The sequence below is a fragment of the Spinacia oleracea genome, chromosome 3, assembly GCF_020520425.1.
Source record: "Spinacia oleracea cultivar Varoflay chromosome 3, BTI_SOV_V1, whole genome shotgun sequence".
Classification (NCBI taxonomy): Eukaryota; Viridiplantae; Streptophyta; class Magnoliopsida; order Caryophyllales; family Amaranthaceae; genus Spinacia; species Spinacia oleracea.
Genome location: NC_079489.1, coordinates 2,514,635 through 2,532,632, shown reverse-complemented (window position 1 = coordinate 2,532,632; position 17,998 = coordinate 2,514,635). Strand labels below are relative to the sequence as shown.

The following is a 17,998-nucleotide window of genomic DNA, read 5'->3' as shown; positions in this document are numbered from 1 at the left end:
CTCATACCATTTTGCTTAAAATTTTCAAAATGAAAATAGTGCATGGTACGGAGATTGATCAATCAAACATTAGGAATCACGTGAATCAGGACTAGCATTGTAAATTATTACTGACGATTGGTGTTAGTTGCCATAGTATAATGGTTGATGACCTCATCATTTACATGATTGCTCGATTCGTTTTTTATTTTCAGTTTTCTATTTTTATAAAACTAAACATCAAAATATAAAATCACAAAAAAAGTATTTTCTAGTTTTTTTTTTTTTTTTGCCAATTTTTAAAATCAACATATTGCTATAGACATGACTATTTTTTTGTTCAAAATAAATAAATATAAACTGACTGTAATACCAAACAAGTACCTATTTACGTGTGTATAGTGTGTATGGAGTACTACACTTTCTATATAAATACCCATCACCTTGTAACATATTCCCTCATCCAAGGCATTCCAAACCAAATCTTACTCCAAAGTTTATACCAAAATTGTAGCCTCTTTTTCCACATTTTTGTTTGTGCTAATTAACAAAATGAGTTCAATAATTGGTAGCAATGAAACACAAATCCACCCAACCACAGAGGAAGAGGCCTCTTGTATGGCTATGTGTTTGGCTACATGGTCAGTTCCCTCTATGGTTTTCAAAACCATGCTAGAGTTGAACGTCATAGACATTATTTATAACTCCGGGCCTACGGCCCAACTGTCCGCGGAGGAGATCGTGGCTAAATTACCCGCCACAAACCCACACGCCGCGGTGGTGTTGGACCGTATGCTACGCCTCTTGGCTAGCTTTACTATCCTCACTTGTACTCAACAAGTTGGGCCTGATGGCCAGCCCAAGAGGTTGTATGGGCTTGGCCCAGTTTGTCAATTTTTGGCTAAGAATGATGATGAGGTTTCTTATGCTGCTTATGCTAATCTTATGCATGATAAGATTATTATGGATACTTGGTAAGTTTAACACTAAACTCAACCTAATAGTTTGCCTTGTATTCAAAGAGCTTTTGAATTTCTCTTTTCTGTTTTCATTTTAAAGCATGACAAAGCCATGAAAACTTGATCATCATACGGGTCGGGTTGGGTCGGGTTAAGGTCAATGCAGGTCATTGGCGGATCGGGTTATTAGGGGTCACTTTTTAGTGAGTCAAAGCCATTTAGATTGATGTTGGACAAATAACGGACGAGTCAATAAAAAAGCAAGAAAATAAAGGATGGAAAACAAAGTCAATACACAATCCATATAAATATTAATCCATATGTTTGTTTTTATGTTATCTATTTTCCTTTTACCGAGTAGTAATTATTGGGCAAACATTCTAACCTTGTATCGATCATGTCCAATAAATTAATATCCGGTCAACTAATAACCATGTCCAATAAAAGTCATTTGACACTACCCCTAAACCTTAGGCAATATACTATCGTGTCCAATATGATCTTGTATCGACCATGACCAAAAAATGTCATGTCAACTAATAACCATGTTCAATAAAAGTCCATTCACATTGACTCTAACCTTTTCGATCGGCAACAGACTACCATGTCCCATAACCAGGTCTAAATCAGATCCAATTCGTTAAATTAGATCAATATTTGAATTGATATGATTGTTGCAGGAAACATTTGAAAGATGCAGTACTAGAAGGTTCAGTTCCATTCAAAAAGACATATGGTACGGGCATATATGATTACCTAGGAACAGATTCGAGATTCTATAGGGTTTTCTATGATGGAATGGACCATCACTCAACCATAGTCTTGAAGAAGATTCTAGAAACATACAAAGGATTTGAAGGTATTTCTACACTTGTTGATGTTGGTGGTGGTTCTGGTGTTACCCTTAAGATGATTGTCTCTAAATATCCTTCAATTAAGGCCATCAACTTTGATCAACCCCATATCATCAAGGATGCACCATCTTATCCTGGTATGAATACTATTTTTATTGTCATCAATTAAAACATGCTTAGTAATTCCTAACAAATAGGATGTGTTTTCTTCACCTTAAAAAAAATACGAAATAAGTTTCAGTCTAATAATTTCGTATTAGTTGAGGTAAGTTACAATCAGGTCATCATGTCCTATAAGCTTACTCTGTGTAACAAGGTCGATCTGATTAGGTCCAATTTGTTTCAATCTGGTCATATCAGATCAATCAAATTTAATGAGTTCCAATAAATTCAGATAAGTCACATAAGTTTAGGTTTTATCTGGTCAAGAGAATGCACCCTTAATTAGTCTTTGTACAATAAAATGTTATGCGATATACTTCCTATATTTCAAATAGTTGCATCATTTTCACTTTCATGACGCCTAACCATCAATATTTATAATTGTTTAAAATTATATAAAAAATTAATATATGTACAATATATATACATTGAAACAAGTCCAGTAACATTGCCAAAAGTCAAAATAATGCAAATATTTAGATACGAAGGTAATACATTGCAAAAAAAAATTATATTAATTCGAAGATTTCTATGTATTTGAAGGTGTTGAACATGTTGGAGGGGATATGTACGCCAGTGTTCCTAAGGCGGATGCTATATTCATGAAGGTGCATTTTACTTACGTACAACATGTTCTTTTTTCCTTATCATGCCAAAAAAAAAAAACTTTACACTTTTCAAAATGATCTTTATACTTTTCGTTTTTGTTGTTAGTGGACGTTTCAATCAGGAACCGATGAACAATGTGTGAAACTGTTGAAGAACTTCCACGAAGCGTTACCGGAAGACGGAAAAGTAGTAATTTGCGAATACCTTGTACCCGATTCGCCGAAAACAAGTTACCAAGCTCATACGGCCTTCATTTGGGATATAATCATGATGACATATCCAGGAGGTAAAGCAAGAACTAAACAAGAGTATGAGGCTTTAGGGAAAGAGGCTGGATTTGAAGATTTTCGATTGGTTTGCTTTGCTTGTGATACTTGGGTCATGGAATACCTTAAGAAGAAGAAGAGCGGAAATTAATCGGTCGTGTTTTAAGCTTGTTTTAGCTTAGGGCCGTCTCTGACATTTTAGAGGCCCCACTCCCGGTGCCAAATAAAAGGGTGTTATGAAATTTTCAATTGAAAAAGTTGTTTTTTTAAGCTTTCATTATCTTCTTTTAATATCTGTTGTTGTGAATTAATACATTAGTTCAATAAAGATTGAAAAATTTTGATTTGTGGTTTTTTTGGGTCAAAATGAAGAACATGAATACCAAAATAAGAACACCTGGATTTATAGTGGTTCTCGTCCAACATGAGCTACATCCACTTTTGGGGAGGGGAATTATTTCTTGTATTAATCACTTCAATCTATGAGTGGTGTTTTATGTTTATCTCACTACCATTTAGAAAATAGGTTTAATTGGGATTATATAGTACAAAGGAATAAGTTAGAGATATAGAGCAAAAAAGGTCAAGTAGCCCAAACAAAGAAAACCCGTGCAAGGACATGCGGGTGCACGCCTAAGTCGTGCGGGCGCACCAAACGAGGTAGAACATTTTGGAAATTGAGCTGCAGGGATGTGCGGGCGCGCAGCTATTTATGCCAATTTGGTGTTATATTTTGGTATTGATGTGCCATGCTAGCCATTTTCACATCGATATGCCTTGCCGGTCTTTTTTCAACACTATATTTTATATTTTCATTTTATTGACTGCTACGCTTCACGATTAAATATTAATGGAGCTAAAATGTTTCATTTCCTTGTCCTTGCTTCTGATGGCCACGAATGGGCTTGAATATTTCAGCCCAATTCTTTTCCTTTTCTTACTTGTTGAGCTCGTGGCTAATTTGGCCTTATAAGGCCCAAGCTTTGCTTTCTCCTATTGAACCCAAACATCTTGTTCTCTCTTCAACACTTCAAAGTTAAAACTATTTAAGCTTCAAGCTTATTTGCCCATTTTAAATCCTTCTTTGCACTATAATTGCAAACCCAAAAATATTAATCCTTCATTAAGGATTTCATTCACCTTAATCACAACATCATTTACTCTTAAGGGTGATGATCAAGGTCGCAAGTTGCGACAAATAAAATATTTCGCCATCCTATATGTCACTCTTTTAATGGTACCACTAGGGTGCCACGTAGACCGCGACTCATCAAATTATTTTTACTATCAACGGCTCAACGCCATATTTTTACTATCAAAATATTAAAATAAGGTAATTTATAGAAAAAAAAAGTAATTATTTTTATAATGGTTATAGTAAATGTATATATATTTTTTTTATTTTGTAAATTATAAATTAAAAAATTACAATTACAATCTAATAATATAATTTTGTATATTTAAAATAAATTTGCGACACAAATTATTTTGTCGCAAACTAATAGAGGACCTTTTATCATTTTTCTACTCCTAATATGTTTGTATTACCTACGTGACATTAATGGTCAGGGCCGTGTCAAACAATTGGGACTTGGGAGGCCTTGTGCTAAGTGCAATTTACTTTGACACAACTTTAAGTAAAGTTAAACTAATTAAATACTAAAACACACACTAAAAGTGATGGCAAATGCCTAAATAACAGTATTTTGGAACAAACTAATCTAAGCTATTACTAGTTTATACTTTGATAGGCTTTTGTTATCATTTACATATAACACGTAACTCTGATCTAACAACCCTTGATATCATGTTAAGTGATAAATCTCTCAAATAATATGAAAAGTATGTAACTCGTTGTATTTGTATTAAGTAATTCTTGATTTTATGATTAGTGACTTAATGATATAGCTAGGTGTATATCATTATACTTATCTTAAAATACACAAACCACCTTAAATGTACCTTCCTCAAATAAGCGATCAACTTATCAAATTACTAATTATATGCACGTTGCAATTTTTATTTTTTTTGACAACACAAAATAAGAAAGAAAGCAAATTAAGTGCCCCTTCTAGCTTTCACTACCAAATTATATATATAAAGGCTCTTATTACACATAGTCTATCAACTTTAATAATTCTAAAAAAATCAAGCCCAACAGTTGATTCTTTGATCTCTTCCACTATCCCTTGAAAATTCTTGTTGCCTTTGTCCAACACCATTGTTGGTCTTCTTCCAATTGCACCAAAAAAATGTTGAAGAAAACTGCGTTCAATTCCTACTCCTACTCTTAAGTGTTCTATTAACTGTGGCTAATGCACTAAGCAGTGTTTCTTCAAATGTACGTAAGCCTACTCCTTATATTTTATTATATACATAGTACGTACGTATATCCATATTTTCGTGTTTTTAAAAATGAAAATTCTTGTTTTATTTTTTATTCAACAGGTAAAGTACGTAAACATTATCATTGCCCAAGACGGGTCGGGCACCGCAAAAACAATTTACAAAGCCATCCAGATGGCCCCAAAAACAGTCTGTCTCCTTATATTATCTTCGTTAAGGCTGGAAAATACGTGATTTTAATTAATTTGGATTTCAAAATGTAATTCATATCGAGTAATAATGTTAAAGTATATAATTGATTATGTGCTTGACCATTAAATAAATTGTACGTACAATCAAAAGAAACAATTTTTGTTCATTTGTCTTTATATAATACTACAAACTTATATAACAGTTCAATAGTTCCCAACTAAAACTAAAACTAAAACTAAAACAATTTTTTAATTCCCCAACTTACATTTTACATGTATATATATTGTTCATATATTGCACGTATACTATACATATACTCAAAAAAAAAAAAAAAAAAAAAAAAAAAAAAAAGTTAGCAACTTATTCCTTATCTCTTTCACGGAAGAATTCAATGGCAAGTAATACTAAAGTGATATTATCTTAACAATTACACTAGCTATTAACAATTACACGATGCATTTTTAGACTTTTAGTGACACTCACACAGATGACGGATATAGCAAAATCAGTAAGTTGGAATAGTCGTTTACATATAACGTAACACTTAAACAAACCCATAAAATAAAATACTAGTATTAAACAATGCTTGCTAATCCAATGTATCATTCTTATAGTTCAATACCGCGTGCATGATGTTTAATTGCAAAGACGCATCCCCCATGACCCGTAACCAACAACCTATTTTTGGTTGTAATCTTTATCATTTACTCAAACTAGCTAATTAACTTGTTTGTATTATTACTAATGAGTAACTAATTGTGTATTGTTACGCCAGCTGCCTGGGGTACCGGGTTATTACTCCAGGATATCACATTTGTGAATGACGCTGGTCCAGCAAACTAACAAGCAGTAGCACTGCTTGTTGCGCGGACCAAGCTGTCATTTATAGGTGTGAGATACTGGGGTATCAGGACACCCTTTATGTATTCAAAAAGCCGGCAGTTCTACAGAGACTGCGATATTAATTTACGGCACAATGGACTACATTTTCGGCAACACAACAAGCGTGTTTCAAAACTGCACTTTGTGGGCCCGAAAGCCCATGGACCATCAACAAAATGCAGTCACGGCCCAAGGACGTGAAATGGACAAACATGAGGCTACATGTATATCCATCATCTCTTGCCAAATACGGGCAACCCGTGAGCTAGAGAAAGTGAAGTCGGATATTCCTACGTACTTGGGTCGCCCTTGGAAGATTTACGCCACAGTTGTTTACATAGAGTCTTACCGTGGAGACCACATTGATCCCGCGGGTTGGTTGGAGTGGAACTCAACGAGTCCACTCCAATATTTGTTCTACGGCGAATTTTAAAATGTTGGCCCGGGAGCCAACATTTCTCAACGGGTCCGATGGCCCGGTGTTCATCCTAGTATGTCTAGGGCAGAGGCTGGGAAATACACAGTGGCCCAATTTATCCAAGGCCACACTTGGATAAATGGCACTGGGGTGCCTTACCAAGAAGGTTTATTAGGCTAATTTAATTGTGTTTAATTCATCCCCTTTCCTCTTTTAATTACTTACTAATTACTATGTATTATTGTAAATAAATGTTTGTCTAATTGTTAATCAAAATATTTCTTGAAGATGTGTCTTGGACTTTGTGCTGGATAGTGGATACAAGCCCAATTATGATATTGGGCCTTGTTAGGTTTTGTTATGGGCTATAAGCCTAGAAAGCGGGACCAAATATGTGGGTTCTTGTATTTTTATCTTTTCTTTTTATTTATGAGAAAATGAAGTACTTTTTGCATTTTGTAGTCTTAAAGCTTAGAAACTGTTCTCAACGAAAATGTTGGTAACCTTAACTAGAAATGCAAGGAACACATGTTACAATCACATCGGAAATAACCAATTGAGGTTGGCATGAGTGGTTAAAGGCCTCTTGCTCCTTAACCAAAGTCTCGGGTTCGAGCCTTGGGAATGGAAAAAATCTCAACTGGGAGGGATGTTGCCCATCGAGGTACCCATGCAAACTCCCACGGGAGATTACCTCGCCGAAGGCGGTGGGAACTCCTCGTAGTAGAACCAAAAAAAACAATCACATCGGAAATTAGAAACTGTTCACTTAACAAAAGGAAATGAAATAAACATCAAAAGTATTATGTTTTAACAACATCTTTCTCATCAAAAATAAAATAATATTGATATTTCTATAATTATAAAAATAATATTTTTAACACGGGCTAGGGTCATAGGGCTGCTTAGAGTAACGCTGTCATTGCTAACATTCGTTCTTTTCTTTTTCAACTGTTGTGTTTTGCCTTGAATAAGGGTGTCAGGGATCAGTTAGTTGCTAGACTCCCATCCAACTTTGTATAAATGTTTTTATAATAATAATAATAATAATAATAATAATAATAATAATTTTATAGTAGTAATAATAATAATAATAATAATAATAATAATAATAATAATAATTAAGAGTAGTGTTTGACTACTCCTCTGAATTTCATTCTTGAGAGATTGAATAATGATTTGAGCATATCCTAGCTTCACTTTGACATTAATTCTATTTGGGTTTAACTTATTGAATTGAATTGAGAAAATCAAATATACTTCCTCCGTCCCTTTTTTATTCTTTACATTTGTTATTATACACGCTATTTAACAATTAATTAATATGGAATGTGATTTACTTACTTATCTATTTAAATAATATAAGTTACGTTTATTTACAATGATTTCACATGTCTAAATGAATATAGTTAATTAAAATAATCATTTGACACAATTTTTAACAGAATATTAGGGACATTTAAGTTATAATATAAAAGCATGTATTCCAAACGCGCGTAAAAATAAAAATGGGACACACTATTACACTAAATGTAATACGTAAAGAATAAAAAGAAACGAGAGTAGTTTGTGATAAGGTTATAAACGGATTAACCCGAATCTGATACGTGTAAACAGATTAAAATGGGTAGAGAGTTACTGACCCATTTAAGAAGACTGGTTGAGTTAGGGTTAGGGAGACTGGACGACCCACCAACCTCAAAGCCCAATAGAAATTCGTTAAATCGACACGACCGGCGTATCTATTACTTTTCTAATTTATGAATACTAATAGTAATAACTTTTCTAATTTATGATCCTCCGTATCTACGTGATTTATGTAAAAAACTAGTGTGTGGCTCGGGCGATGCCCCGATTGTTACATTGAATAGTTAAAATTTTAGATTTTTCTTGAATAAAATATTTGATAAGATACATGTAAAGCATTAAGTGAAAGCATTCATCAAGTTCGTCAACTACACAAACACACTAAGTCATTCATCATGAGAAATAATTTTTCAATTGCATCATCTTACAATTTGTATAATTTGTTTTCTAGTGGAAATAAGTGATTCAAAATTAACAAACACCAAATTAGATACATGCAGCAATGCAAGACATTTCTGTAGTTGATGCTTAATTATGAGACTTATGACATCATGGTTATTCATGGTTGTCCTAATTCTTTAATTATTATTTTTTTTTCAAAATAGTCAATAGAAAATAAAAAGTCACATAAGAGTTTAGTTGTTGTAAACTTCATGTTAACATTCACTTTTAAATTAATGTGAAAAGATAAACCACAAATGGTTGTTGGTTAAGATGGTAATGAAAGTTATCCTCCACACTTGAGGTCTAGAGTTCAAACCTCATTGTATGTATTGATTTTTGGTTGTCCATGATATGACATATCATTTGGTGAGTGGATGATGTGGCGCAAAAGGAAGAGTACTACGTACCACATAGACATTTTTCTCAACGCTTTTTAATATATTAGTATAGATATTTAAAAAAAAATGAAAAAAAGAGAGAGAATCCTAGTGATCTTATTTTATTATTGAAAGCATTAATATATACAAACGGGTATCTACATGATTAATTACCATTACTTGATGATTTGATGCAACTTATAAAGATTTTTTCCTTTTTTCTTAAGTAAACAATGGGTGATATACTGATACGTACAATATTTTTTCCTTACATAGAAAATTAAATCAATTATTATAGAAAACATAATTAATTGATAGAAAACATATATGCAAAATTAATATTTTCTTCCTAATTTATATATTTTTATTAAATAATTCCATAAAACAGCCTTTATAAAATCCAATCTCCACCCTCAAAAATTAAAAACCTTTTACACCCGATCAAATATGACTTCTTTTCAATTCCTCAACGCGTTCTTTCTCTTATCATTGTCTACCACCTTAGTTGTCGCGGTGTCCACAACCAGCAACAATGAGATTATAAATATATGCAAAGAAGTAGCCGAAGACGTAACCATGAATTACAAGTTTTGTGTTGACACCCTTAACTCCATCCCCGGAAGCGCTACCGCTAATCGTACAACATTAGGGCTAATGACGATCCACCTCGTAAAACAAAACATTAACAATACATTGTCTCTAATTACGAGTCTTTCAAATAATCCAAAGACGGGAAAAGGAGAATTAGCATCACTAAGTGTTTGCACAACTGTTTATTCAAATAACATGTACTTCCTCCGTCTTTTAATACTCGCAACGTTTGTTAGTTTCACGCATGCCGATGCACGTACAACTTTGATCATTTATATCTTAAATTCTCTTTATGCAAAAATTATAAAAAGTTGATATTTTGAAAATACACATTGAGACGAATTTAACAAGATCCACATGACTATGTTTTATCTTATATAAAAAACACTACGAATAGTCAAAGTAGATTATATGAATAGTGGCAAAAGTCCAAACGTTGCGAGTATTAAAAGACGGAGGAAGTATGATTTAAGGGATATAGAGGAAGATTACAATGCGAAACGTTTCGGTGATGTTCAACGTAAAGCAGGTTTCGGGGTTGATGCTTCGTATACTTGTGAAGATGGGTTTAGCGATTTTCATATTCCTTCTCCATTAACAAGTCAAAACTTTGCTATTTCTCAAGTGTCTGGTATTGTTCTTTCTATCGTATATTCATTCATGAAATAAAGTTTAACTAGTTTTTGGGCCCGGGCGATGCCATCAAACATCTAATAGTTTAGTGGTGAAAGTTTTGATGGTTAAACTCAAGGTCAAGGGTTCAAACCCTATGCAAAACATGTTTGAAATTTTTATGTATATGAAGATTACATGATGTGAACCATAAGCTGAGTGCCACGTGTCATGTAAACTTTCATATAAACGCGGCCCTGGAATTTTATATCTTTTGAAATAAAATGAGAAAATGTTATTATTTAATATTAATTACAAGTTTGATATTATTTAATATATATTTTTCAAATATTAATTTTTTACAACTTTTACCTACACACAATTTAAGATATTAAGAGTTAAAATAATATATTAGATGAGTAAAAGTCAACCATGATGCGATATTTATGGAACAAAGTAAGTATAGTATACGTAGACACGTAGTAGATGTCATGCAAGAAGTACCGGCCGGGGCAAGAGTCAGCAGTAGTAATAGTAGTAGTCGGCCTATATGGCTATATAGCTAATAGGTAAAGATGGATGTGGCCCGGGCTAAGTCGTGCTCATGCCGAGCCTACGGGCCCTTACCTTGAACGAGCCCGGCCCAATCTCACCTCATTTGAAACGTGTTTTGTCGGGTTGAAAACTTCAAAAATGTGGCCAAGGCACGACCGAGTCCACGTGCCAGGCCGGGCTGTACTCATGTTTAAGCCTAAATTTACTCAATTTAATGTGTTTTGCTTTGTCGGCATGTCTTGCCTTGTTGTGCTTTTTCTAATTAATTAAATGTGGCTTAGGCCTGACCCATAACTTTGTGCTCGTGTCACGACGTGCTTTCTTTATTCCGGGTCTCGGCCCGGTGCAATAACAATTTTACGCCAGTTGGGGGGAGTTTTTGGTTTGGTGTACGGAAAAAAAATCCCTTTAATTAATGTAATATCATTTTCCGTTGTTTGTAATGAAAAATGGTGTCAAACAATTTTTCATTAACTCTAAGGGTTGAAAACGTTTTCTATTTGAAAGGGAAAATCATTTTTCCTCTTTACATCTATCATCCATCTATTCTTATTTTCTTTTTCGACGTTGTAACAACTTGTAAGAAACAAAACAAAGTAAAACTAATTTAGAATGTGATATTTTATGAAAAATGTTTTATACCAAACCAAACACTCTATAGTACGTAGTAATAACTTTTCTTAGTTATGCTCCACCGGTTCTACGATATCAAAACTAGTTTCCAAAAAATAGTGATTCTATTATTATGTTGACAGCAAATACTAAAGGACATTTACATGATTATTAATTCCCATTATTTGATAATTTCTTGCAACGAAATATTAATGATATTATTCATATAATTATGCTAAAATTAAGGGTAAGAAATCAACTATATACTAGTATATATACTACCAAAACCATATTTGTTTACTATTCTTATTTATTCAATGAAGCATGTATTAAAATTCTTAAAGGTCAAAGCCCTTAAGTTTATGTTTTTAGTATTTCTAATTTTTTTAAATAATATTTCGTTTATTAATATTATCGTTTAAATTTGATCTTGTTTTTTTTATTTATTTATTAAGGCTTGTTTGCTAAAAGCTCGCTTATTGAGGCTCGTTTGTTAATATCTCGGCTCGGCTCGAGCTTGAACTTAAACAAGCTACTCGTGAGCTAAGCTCGAGCAACGAAGAAACTTAAACGAGCCAAGCTCGAACAGGAAAAATGAAAGCTCGACTAAGCTCGGCTCGAGCTTAAACTTAAACAAGCTACTCGTCAGCTAAGCTCAAACAACGAAAAACTTAAATGAGCCAACCTCGAACAAGAAAAATGAAAGCTCGACTAAGCTCGGTTCGAGCTTGAGCTCGGAAATTTCTTATCAAGCCTACCTCGAACAACCAAATACTCGGCTCGGCTTGTTGACATCCCTACTCATTACTTAGTTGTTAATTATTAACTTGCTAATTCAGTTTTAGAGCATGTTTGGTATAACACTTTTCAAGTGTTGGAATATAATCAATTAATTACTAATTCCATTAACCTATTGTTTGGTATGAGAGATGGGTAGTAACACACTCCATTACCACCAATTTGTTATCACTAATAGCCTCGTGGTAACAAAGTGTTACCCTCCTCAGTCCCTAATTTGATACAAGGGATTGTATGTTTTCCTTAGATACCAAACAACAAATAATGATAACACTTAACACTAGATATACCATTTCTCCTTCTTAGATGTTTCTAATCCATTTCCTTTCTTAGATTCATACCAAAATCAGAAGTTTAATTTTAAGCTAAGGGTGGAAATTTGAACATGCACCGATACACCTACACCTTAAAATACACAACACACTTATGCTCCGACATCGTCACTTAATTGTTTTTTTTTTTGGACATCCAGGAAAAGTACAGGAAAGAAAAGAAAAAGGAACAAAACTAAAACGAAACTAATCAGGCTCTGCCACTTAATTTTTAAGTAGTATGAGTAATTATTAAGTCGATAATATTATAATCATCGAAATCAGGAGTTTAATTTTAGGCTACGGGTGGCAATTTTAACATACAAATACCCCTTAAAATACTGAAAATCCTACAATATCGTGCACTGCCATTTATCACTAATTAAATAAACGTGCTATGTACTACATTAATTTATTTATTTAATTAAATTTGTGTTGATTTTTATATCTTGTTACTACATACTAGCACGTAGTATATGTTAGTAAGTTAGTTTAAATGGTATTGACTTTATAAATTTTGTTGATGGTTCTAGGATCAAATCCTAACACTTTTTATTTTATTCCATTTTTTCTTTACAGTTTGTTTTATTTTTCAACCCCTTTTCATTTTCTATAGACTACCTTCATCTTTATTGGATATTTTACGTGTTGTGCATTCTCTTTTTTTCTTTTTTAAACATTTGTAAAAAATGTTTTCATAAGTAGAATTTGATAAATTAACGGGTATATTATAAATTTTAAATAGTTTGCATGTGATAGTTTGTCCGAAATAATCACATTGTATTTTTTTTATATACCCTCCTCCTATATGTAGTAATATTTTACTCACTTTTGATTTTGGAGTGTTTCATAACCTACTCACTTTCTATTATAAATTGTTCCATAATAATCTACTTATGATCTCATCAATTACATAGTATCACATATATAAATACAATGTAAACATTCATTGTATTACTCATTTAATAAAATTTACAAAGTTTCCTACTCTTCTCTCTTCTATCTACTGTCTTATCTCTTCTCATTCTCTCTTAAGAAAAATGTTTCTCTCTTTCTCCGTTAACACATCAAGCAGTTGAGGATAAGCCTCCTGCAACATGATCACCTTTCAATTGAAAATGTCCTATGTGCGATGATACTTTTGGGGAGTCTTTTTTTCACTACCCTAACTACTAGTGAAATTGAAAATGTTTTAAATGTAAGGGTTTTTTCCCCTTATTTTCATTTTCACATACGTTAATGCATGGTTGTTCATATTATGATTCGTCGTATTATTTATTTACTTTTCAAAGCTACACATCATATACCATCAAAATTTGCCGTAAACAAAAACAAGAACAAATTTAAAATATAATTACAAATTATTTTTTCAAATAACTAAATAAGTAAATATCGAAGAACAGTTTCTAAATCATGGTATATGTGTGTACGTACCATGAAATAATGTCAAAACATCTTTTCATCGTGTGACCAGAGGACTTTGTAGCTTAATTGTTAATTATTAATTAACTCGCTAATTCAATATTAGAGCATGTCTGGTATAACATTTTTCAAGTGTTTGAATATAATCCATTAACTAATTTCATTACCTATTGTTTGGTATGAGAGATGGGTAACACTAACACACTCCATTTTCAAAGGATTACTATTACCACCAACTTGTTATCTCTCATAACATTGTGGTACCAAAGTGTTACCCTACTCAATCCCTAATTTGATACAAGGGATTGTACATTTTCTTTAAGTATAAAAAACAACAAATAATGATAACACTTAATAGTTAACACTACCATTTCTCCTTCTTAAATTTTTCTAATCCATTTCCTTTCTTAGATTCATACAAAACATGCACTTATAGTACTTGTTAAAAATCAGGAGCTTAATTAATTTTAAGCTAAGGGTGGAAATTTGAACATGCACCGATACAACTACACCTTAAAATACACAACACGTACACTTATGCACTGACCTCGTCACTTAATTGTTACGGACTATACGTAGTACTACGTAGTTATTAAGTCGATAATATATAGTGATCAAAATCAGGAGTTTAATTTTAGGCTATGGGTGGCAATTTTAACATACATCTACACCTTCAAATACACAACACACTTAAAATACACCTTCCACTTGCAGTATGACCTAGTTTTTGGGATGTTTATTTTTGAGTTGTAGTGTAATTTTGTAAACTGCATGTAAATATGTGATCAATCAACGTACTCATCAATTAATTACTTATAGAAATGTTACAATTAATGTGTGTATATATATAGATATAAGGTACCCTCTGATATGATCAGTTATGAGCAACTTCAATTCCACATCCACTATGAAAATTATTCCATTATCCCGTTTGTATTCTGCTTTGGCTTTGAGCTTCCACTGCTGGTACCTATGCGCGGTTGTTCTCTTGGCCGGTCTTCTCTTCACACGTACCCTAGCTTCTAATGACATTGAATATGTTTCAAATGTAAGGTTTTTTTTTTTTCCGTTTTCAATTTTACATTCATGGTTGTTCATATTTTGGTTTGTCATATTATTTATTTACTTTTCATTAATCAAAATTATTGTTTTCTTTGTTTACGAATTAACTAGCTAGATTCCATATATCTATGTTACGGTAGCCCAAGACGGGTCGGGCACCGTAAAGACGGTCTTGGAGGCCATCGGGATGGCTGCCAAAAACACTCCTCGACCTTACATTATATTCATCAAGGCCAGAAAGTAAGTATAAGCTAGTTTATTAATTTCATTTAAAATGTAATAATAATAATGTTAATTAGTTTTGTGCATGATCGACCACTTAAGGTATTGTACGGTGTAATTGTTGGAAGTTCTAAGCTATGTCAAAGAAAGTCACCCTCAAAAATTAAATAGTGCGCAACAATGATAAAAATATATCCAATTTTGTTCTTGTAAAATGATTAGTTTAACAAAGTGGTCATTTGAACTTAGAACTTAATTACTAAGTAATGATAAAAACTTAAATAATGTACTAACTCTCCTGGCTGTGCAAATTGTATAACTATTTCAGGTACGCGGATCAGAATTTGACTGTGGACTCATCTAACTACTTATATTGAAGTAGAAGGTTCAAACATATATTATATTTTATGCACATATTGCACATATATTATACATATATTGTACATATATTATACTCCCCCTGTTCCTACATGTTTTTCCCATTTTCATTTGACACACATGCCAATGCACATTTTGCTTCGTTAATATCTCTTGTTACGTGTTATTAACAATTATAAGATTTTCATATTGTTAAAGTACTCATTGAGACGAATCAAACAAAACCCCACATGACTATGTGTTTTCTTATATATATTGAACGTAATTCATAAGATTCTCTTCCATTATGAATAATGTCAAGATTCTAAATGAGAAAAGCATTTAGATTCGGAAGGAGTATTTATTTTATAGGTACATAAATTGACATACGTAACAATATATCTCAAACTTGGTAATTGCATTGAACTCACATGTTATCTTTCTCAATTTAACTAACTAAAATAATATTTCATATTCATATTCAAAAGAAATTTGTGGATTAAGTGATGCCAAATAACCTCTATTATTTAATCATAACTCCGCCTCATTCTCAAAATAAAAACTTAATTTTTTTTGAGAACAAAATATAGATCTAGTTTATAGTATATTTAATTTGTTGTAATATTTTTTAAGAAAATTAGAAAATTGACTTTTGGTCCACCTAATATACAAACGTACTCTCTACGTTCCAATTTATTCTTTACGCTTTCCGTTTTCAGTGTCATATTTTAATCTTTATACTTAGAATCTTTCCTTTTATATTGTAGCATAAAAGTCCCTAATATTCTATCAAAAATTGGGTCAAATGATTATCAACCAATCAAATTAATTGGGTCATTTTAACCATTAAATCTCTCGCACTTTTCCATTTGAACATTAAATCTTTCTCATTTTTCCAATGACAATATTTTGATTAAAGTGAAAATATTGCTCAGTACTAATAAATATATTTGTATTGTTTAAGTTAAATAAAAATAGAATCTTTATCCACATTAATTATTTATTAAATTGCGTGCATGATAACCTTCGTAAAGAAATAAAATGGGACGAAGGGAGTAAAATATATGGTCAATGTTGGTGTATGAATAGTAACATAACTAAAAGTGTTGTAATTTTTCTTCTTCCTTAGAGGGTTCAACTTTGTACTTAACACGGAATGTTTGGAGCAATATCAAGTTTTATTTTAGACCACATTTCTCTTCTCTTCAAATAAAATATATTTCCTATGCTCTTAGTTATATGACACAATTGAGTTTTTGACACTATTCACACAAACTCATTTGACATCTTTTTGCGATTTATACCTAAGAAAAAACATAGTCGCGTGAGTTCTTATTAGATTCGTCTCAATAAATATTTTTAAATATCAACTTTTTATAACTTTTTTATTATAATGGAAGATATTAACTTTTAAAATTGTACATTGACAAACGTGTATAAATAATTGTGTCATTTAAAAAAGAATAGAGAAAATATATAATACTATGTATTACGGATCGAGAACTATAATTTTAAAATAGTAATTATACTCTTGTTTGAGTGTCCAAATGACTTCTCCAATTTGATTCTTGTTAAAGAGTCCAAAAAGAACCACATTATGACAACAATGAGAAAGTTGGCCTAAAGGCCCAAAAACATGTGTTAATAAGATCCAAATGCTACGCAAGCCCACTACTATAAAAATGGGCTAAGGTACCACTTTGTAGGATTGTAGGTTTCTAAGATAAAGAAATCTGGTTTCATAGGCAATAATAAAAGATACTGTACTAAAAGTCACCATATATTTGTCTTTATTATGGTTTCTTAGTTTTTATTTAAGAAAGTGATTAATAAAACCATGTCATAAATATCTTTTACTTTACATAAATATTCTTTTCTTTAGTTCTATTTAAGAAAAAACTGGATCAGTAAAACTTGTAATAAATGTCTTTTTCTTTACATATAAATGTCAAATACGAAATGTACTCATTGATTTTTTTTTTTAAAGCGTGGCCATTACAATGAAAATGAGGGACGTCACATTGAGATTGCCTCATACCTTAAGTAATAGGTTTTTCACTTGGTTTCAACTCATGTATATAACTTACGCCAAAATTTTAACAAATTGAAGTGTCCTTTATGACCTTATGAGTAGGGGTGACAAAACAGGTCAGTGGGTTAGCTCAGAATTTGATTTCAGGTCGATTTCTGGATATGGCTAAAACTATTAGAAAAAGTTTAAAAAAGTTAATATAACAACGAAAATGATAAATGAGTCAAATTGTGTTGGACGCTCATGTTCGGTTCAGGTCTAGTTTGGGATCTCTTAATAACACGAGATCGGATTCAAAGTCGGTTGGTTAGCCCACCTAACATATGATGAGATTCTCGATCGATTTGAT

General features: G+C 32.1%; 1 protein-coding gene and 1 pseudogene across 1 annotated transcript; both read left to right on the top strand.

Annotated features, from left to right (window-relative positions):
* The first annotated feature begins 427 nt into the window (after positions 1-427).
* Positions 428-3,173, top strand: LOC110784083 (caffeic acid 3-O-methyltransferase). Its single transcript, XM_021988484.2, has 4 exons — positions 428-953; positions 1,619-1,929; positions 2,498-2,562; positions 2,669-3,173. The coding sequence occupies exons 1-4, from the start codon at positions 532-534 to the stop codon at positions 2,978-2,980; spliced, it is 1,110 nt and encodes a 369-aa protein (XP_021844176.1). The 5' UTR covers positions 428-531; the 3' UTR covers positions 2,981-3,173.
* A 2,681-nt stretch (positions 3,174-5,854) lies between these two features.
* On the top strand, positions 5,855-6,847 carry LOC130470711 (probable pectinesterase/pectinesterase inhibitor 61; annotated as a pseudogene).
* Positions 6,848-17,998: the final 11,151 nt, after the last annotated feature.

Excerpts from the sequence above, each read along its gene's own strand:
- LOC110784083 (XM_021988484.2), top strand. The coding sequence starts at position 532 with ATGAGTTCAATAATTGGTAGCAATGAAACACAAATCCACCCAACCACA. Across the intron at positions 1,930-2,497 it reads GGATGCACCATCTTATCCTG|GTGTTGAACATGTTGGAGGG; the intron begins GTATGAATACTA and ends ATGTATTTGAAG. Across the intron at positions 2,563-2,668 it reads CGGATGCTATATTCATGAAG|TGGACGTTTCAATCAGGAAC; the intron begins GTGCATTTTACT and ends TTTTGTTGTTAG.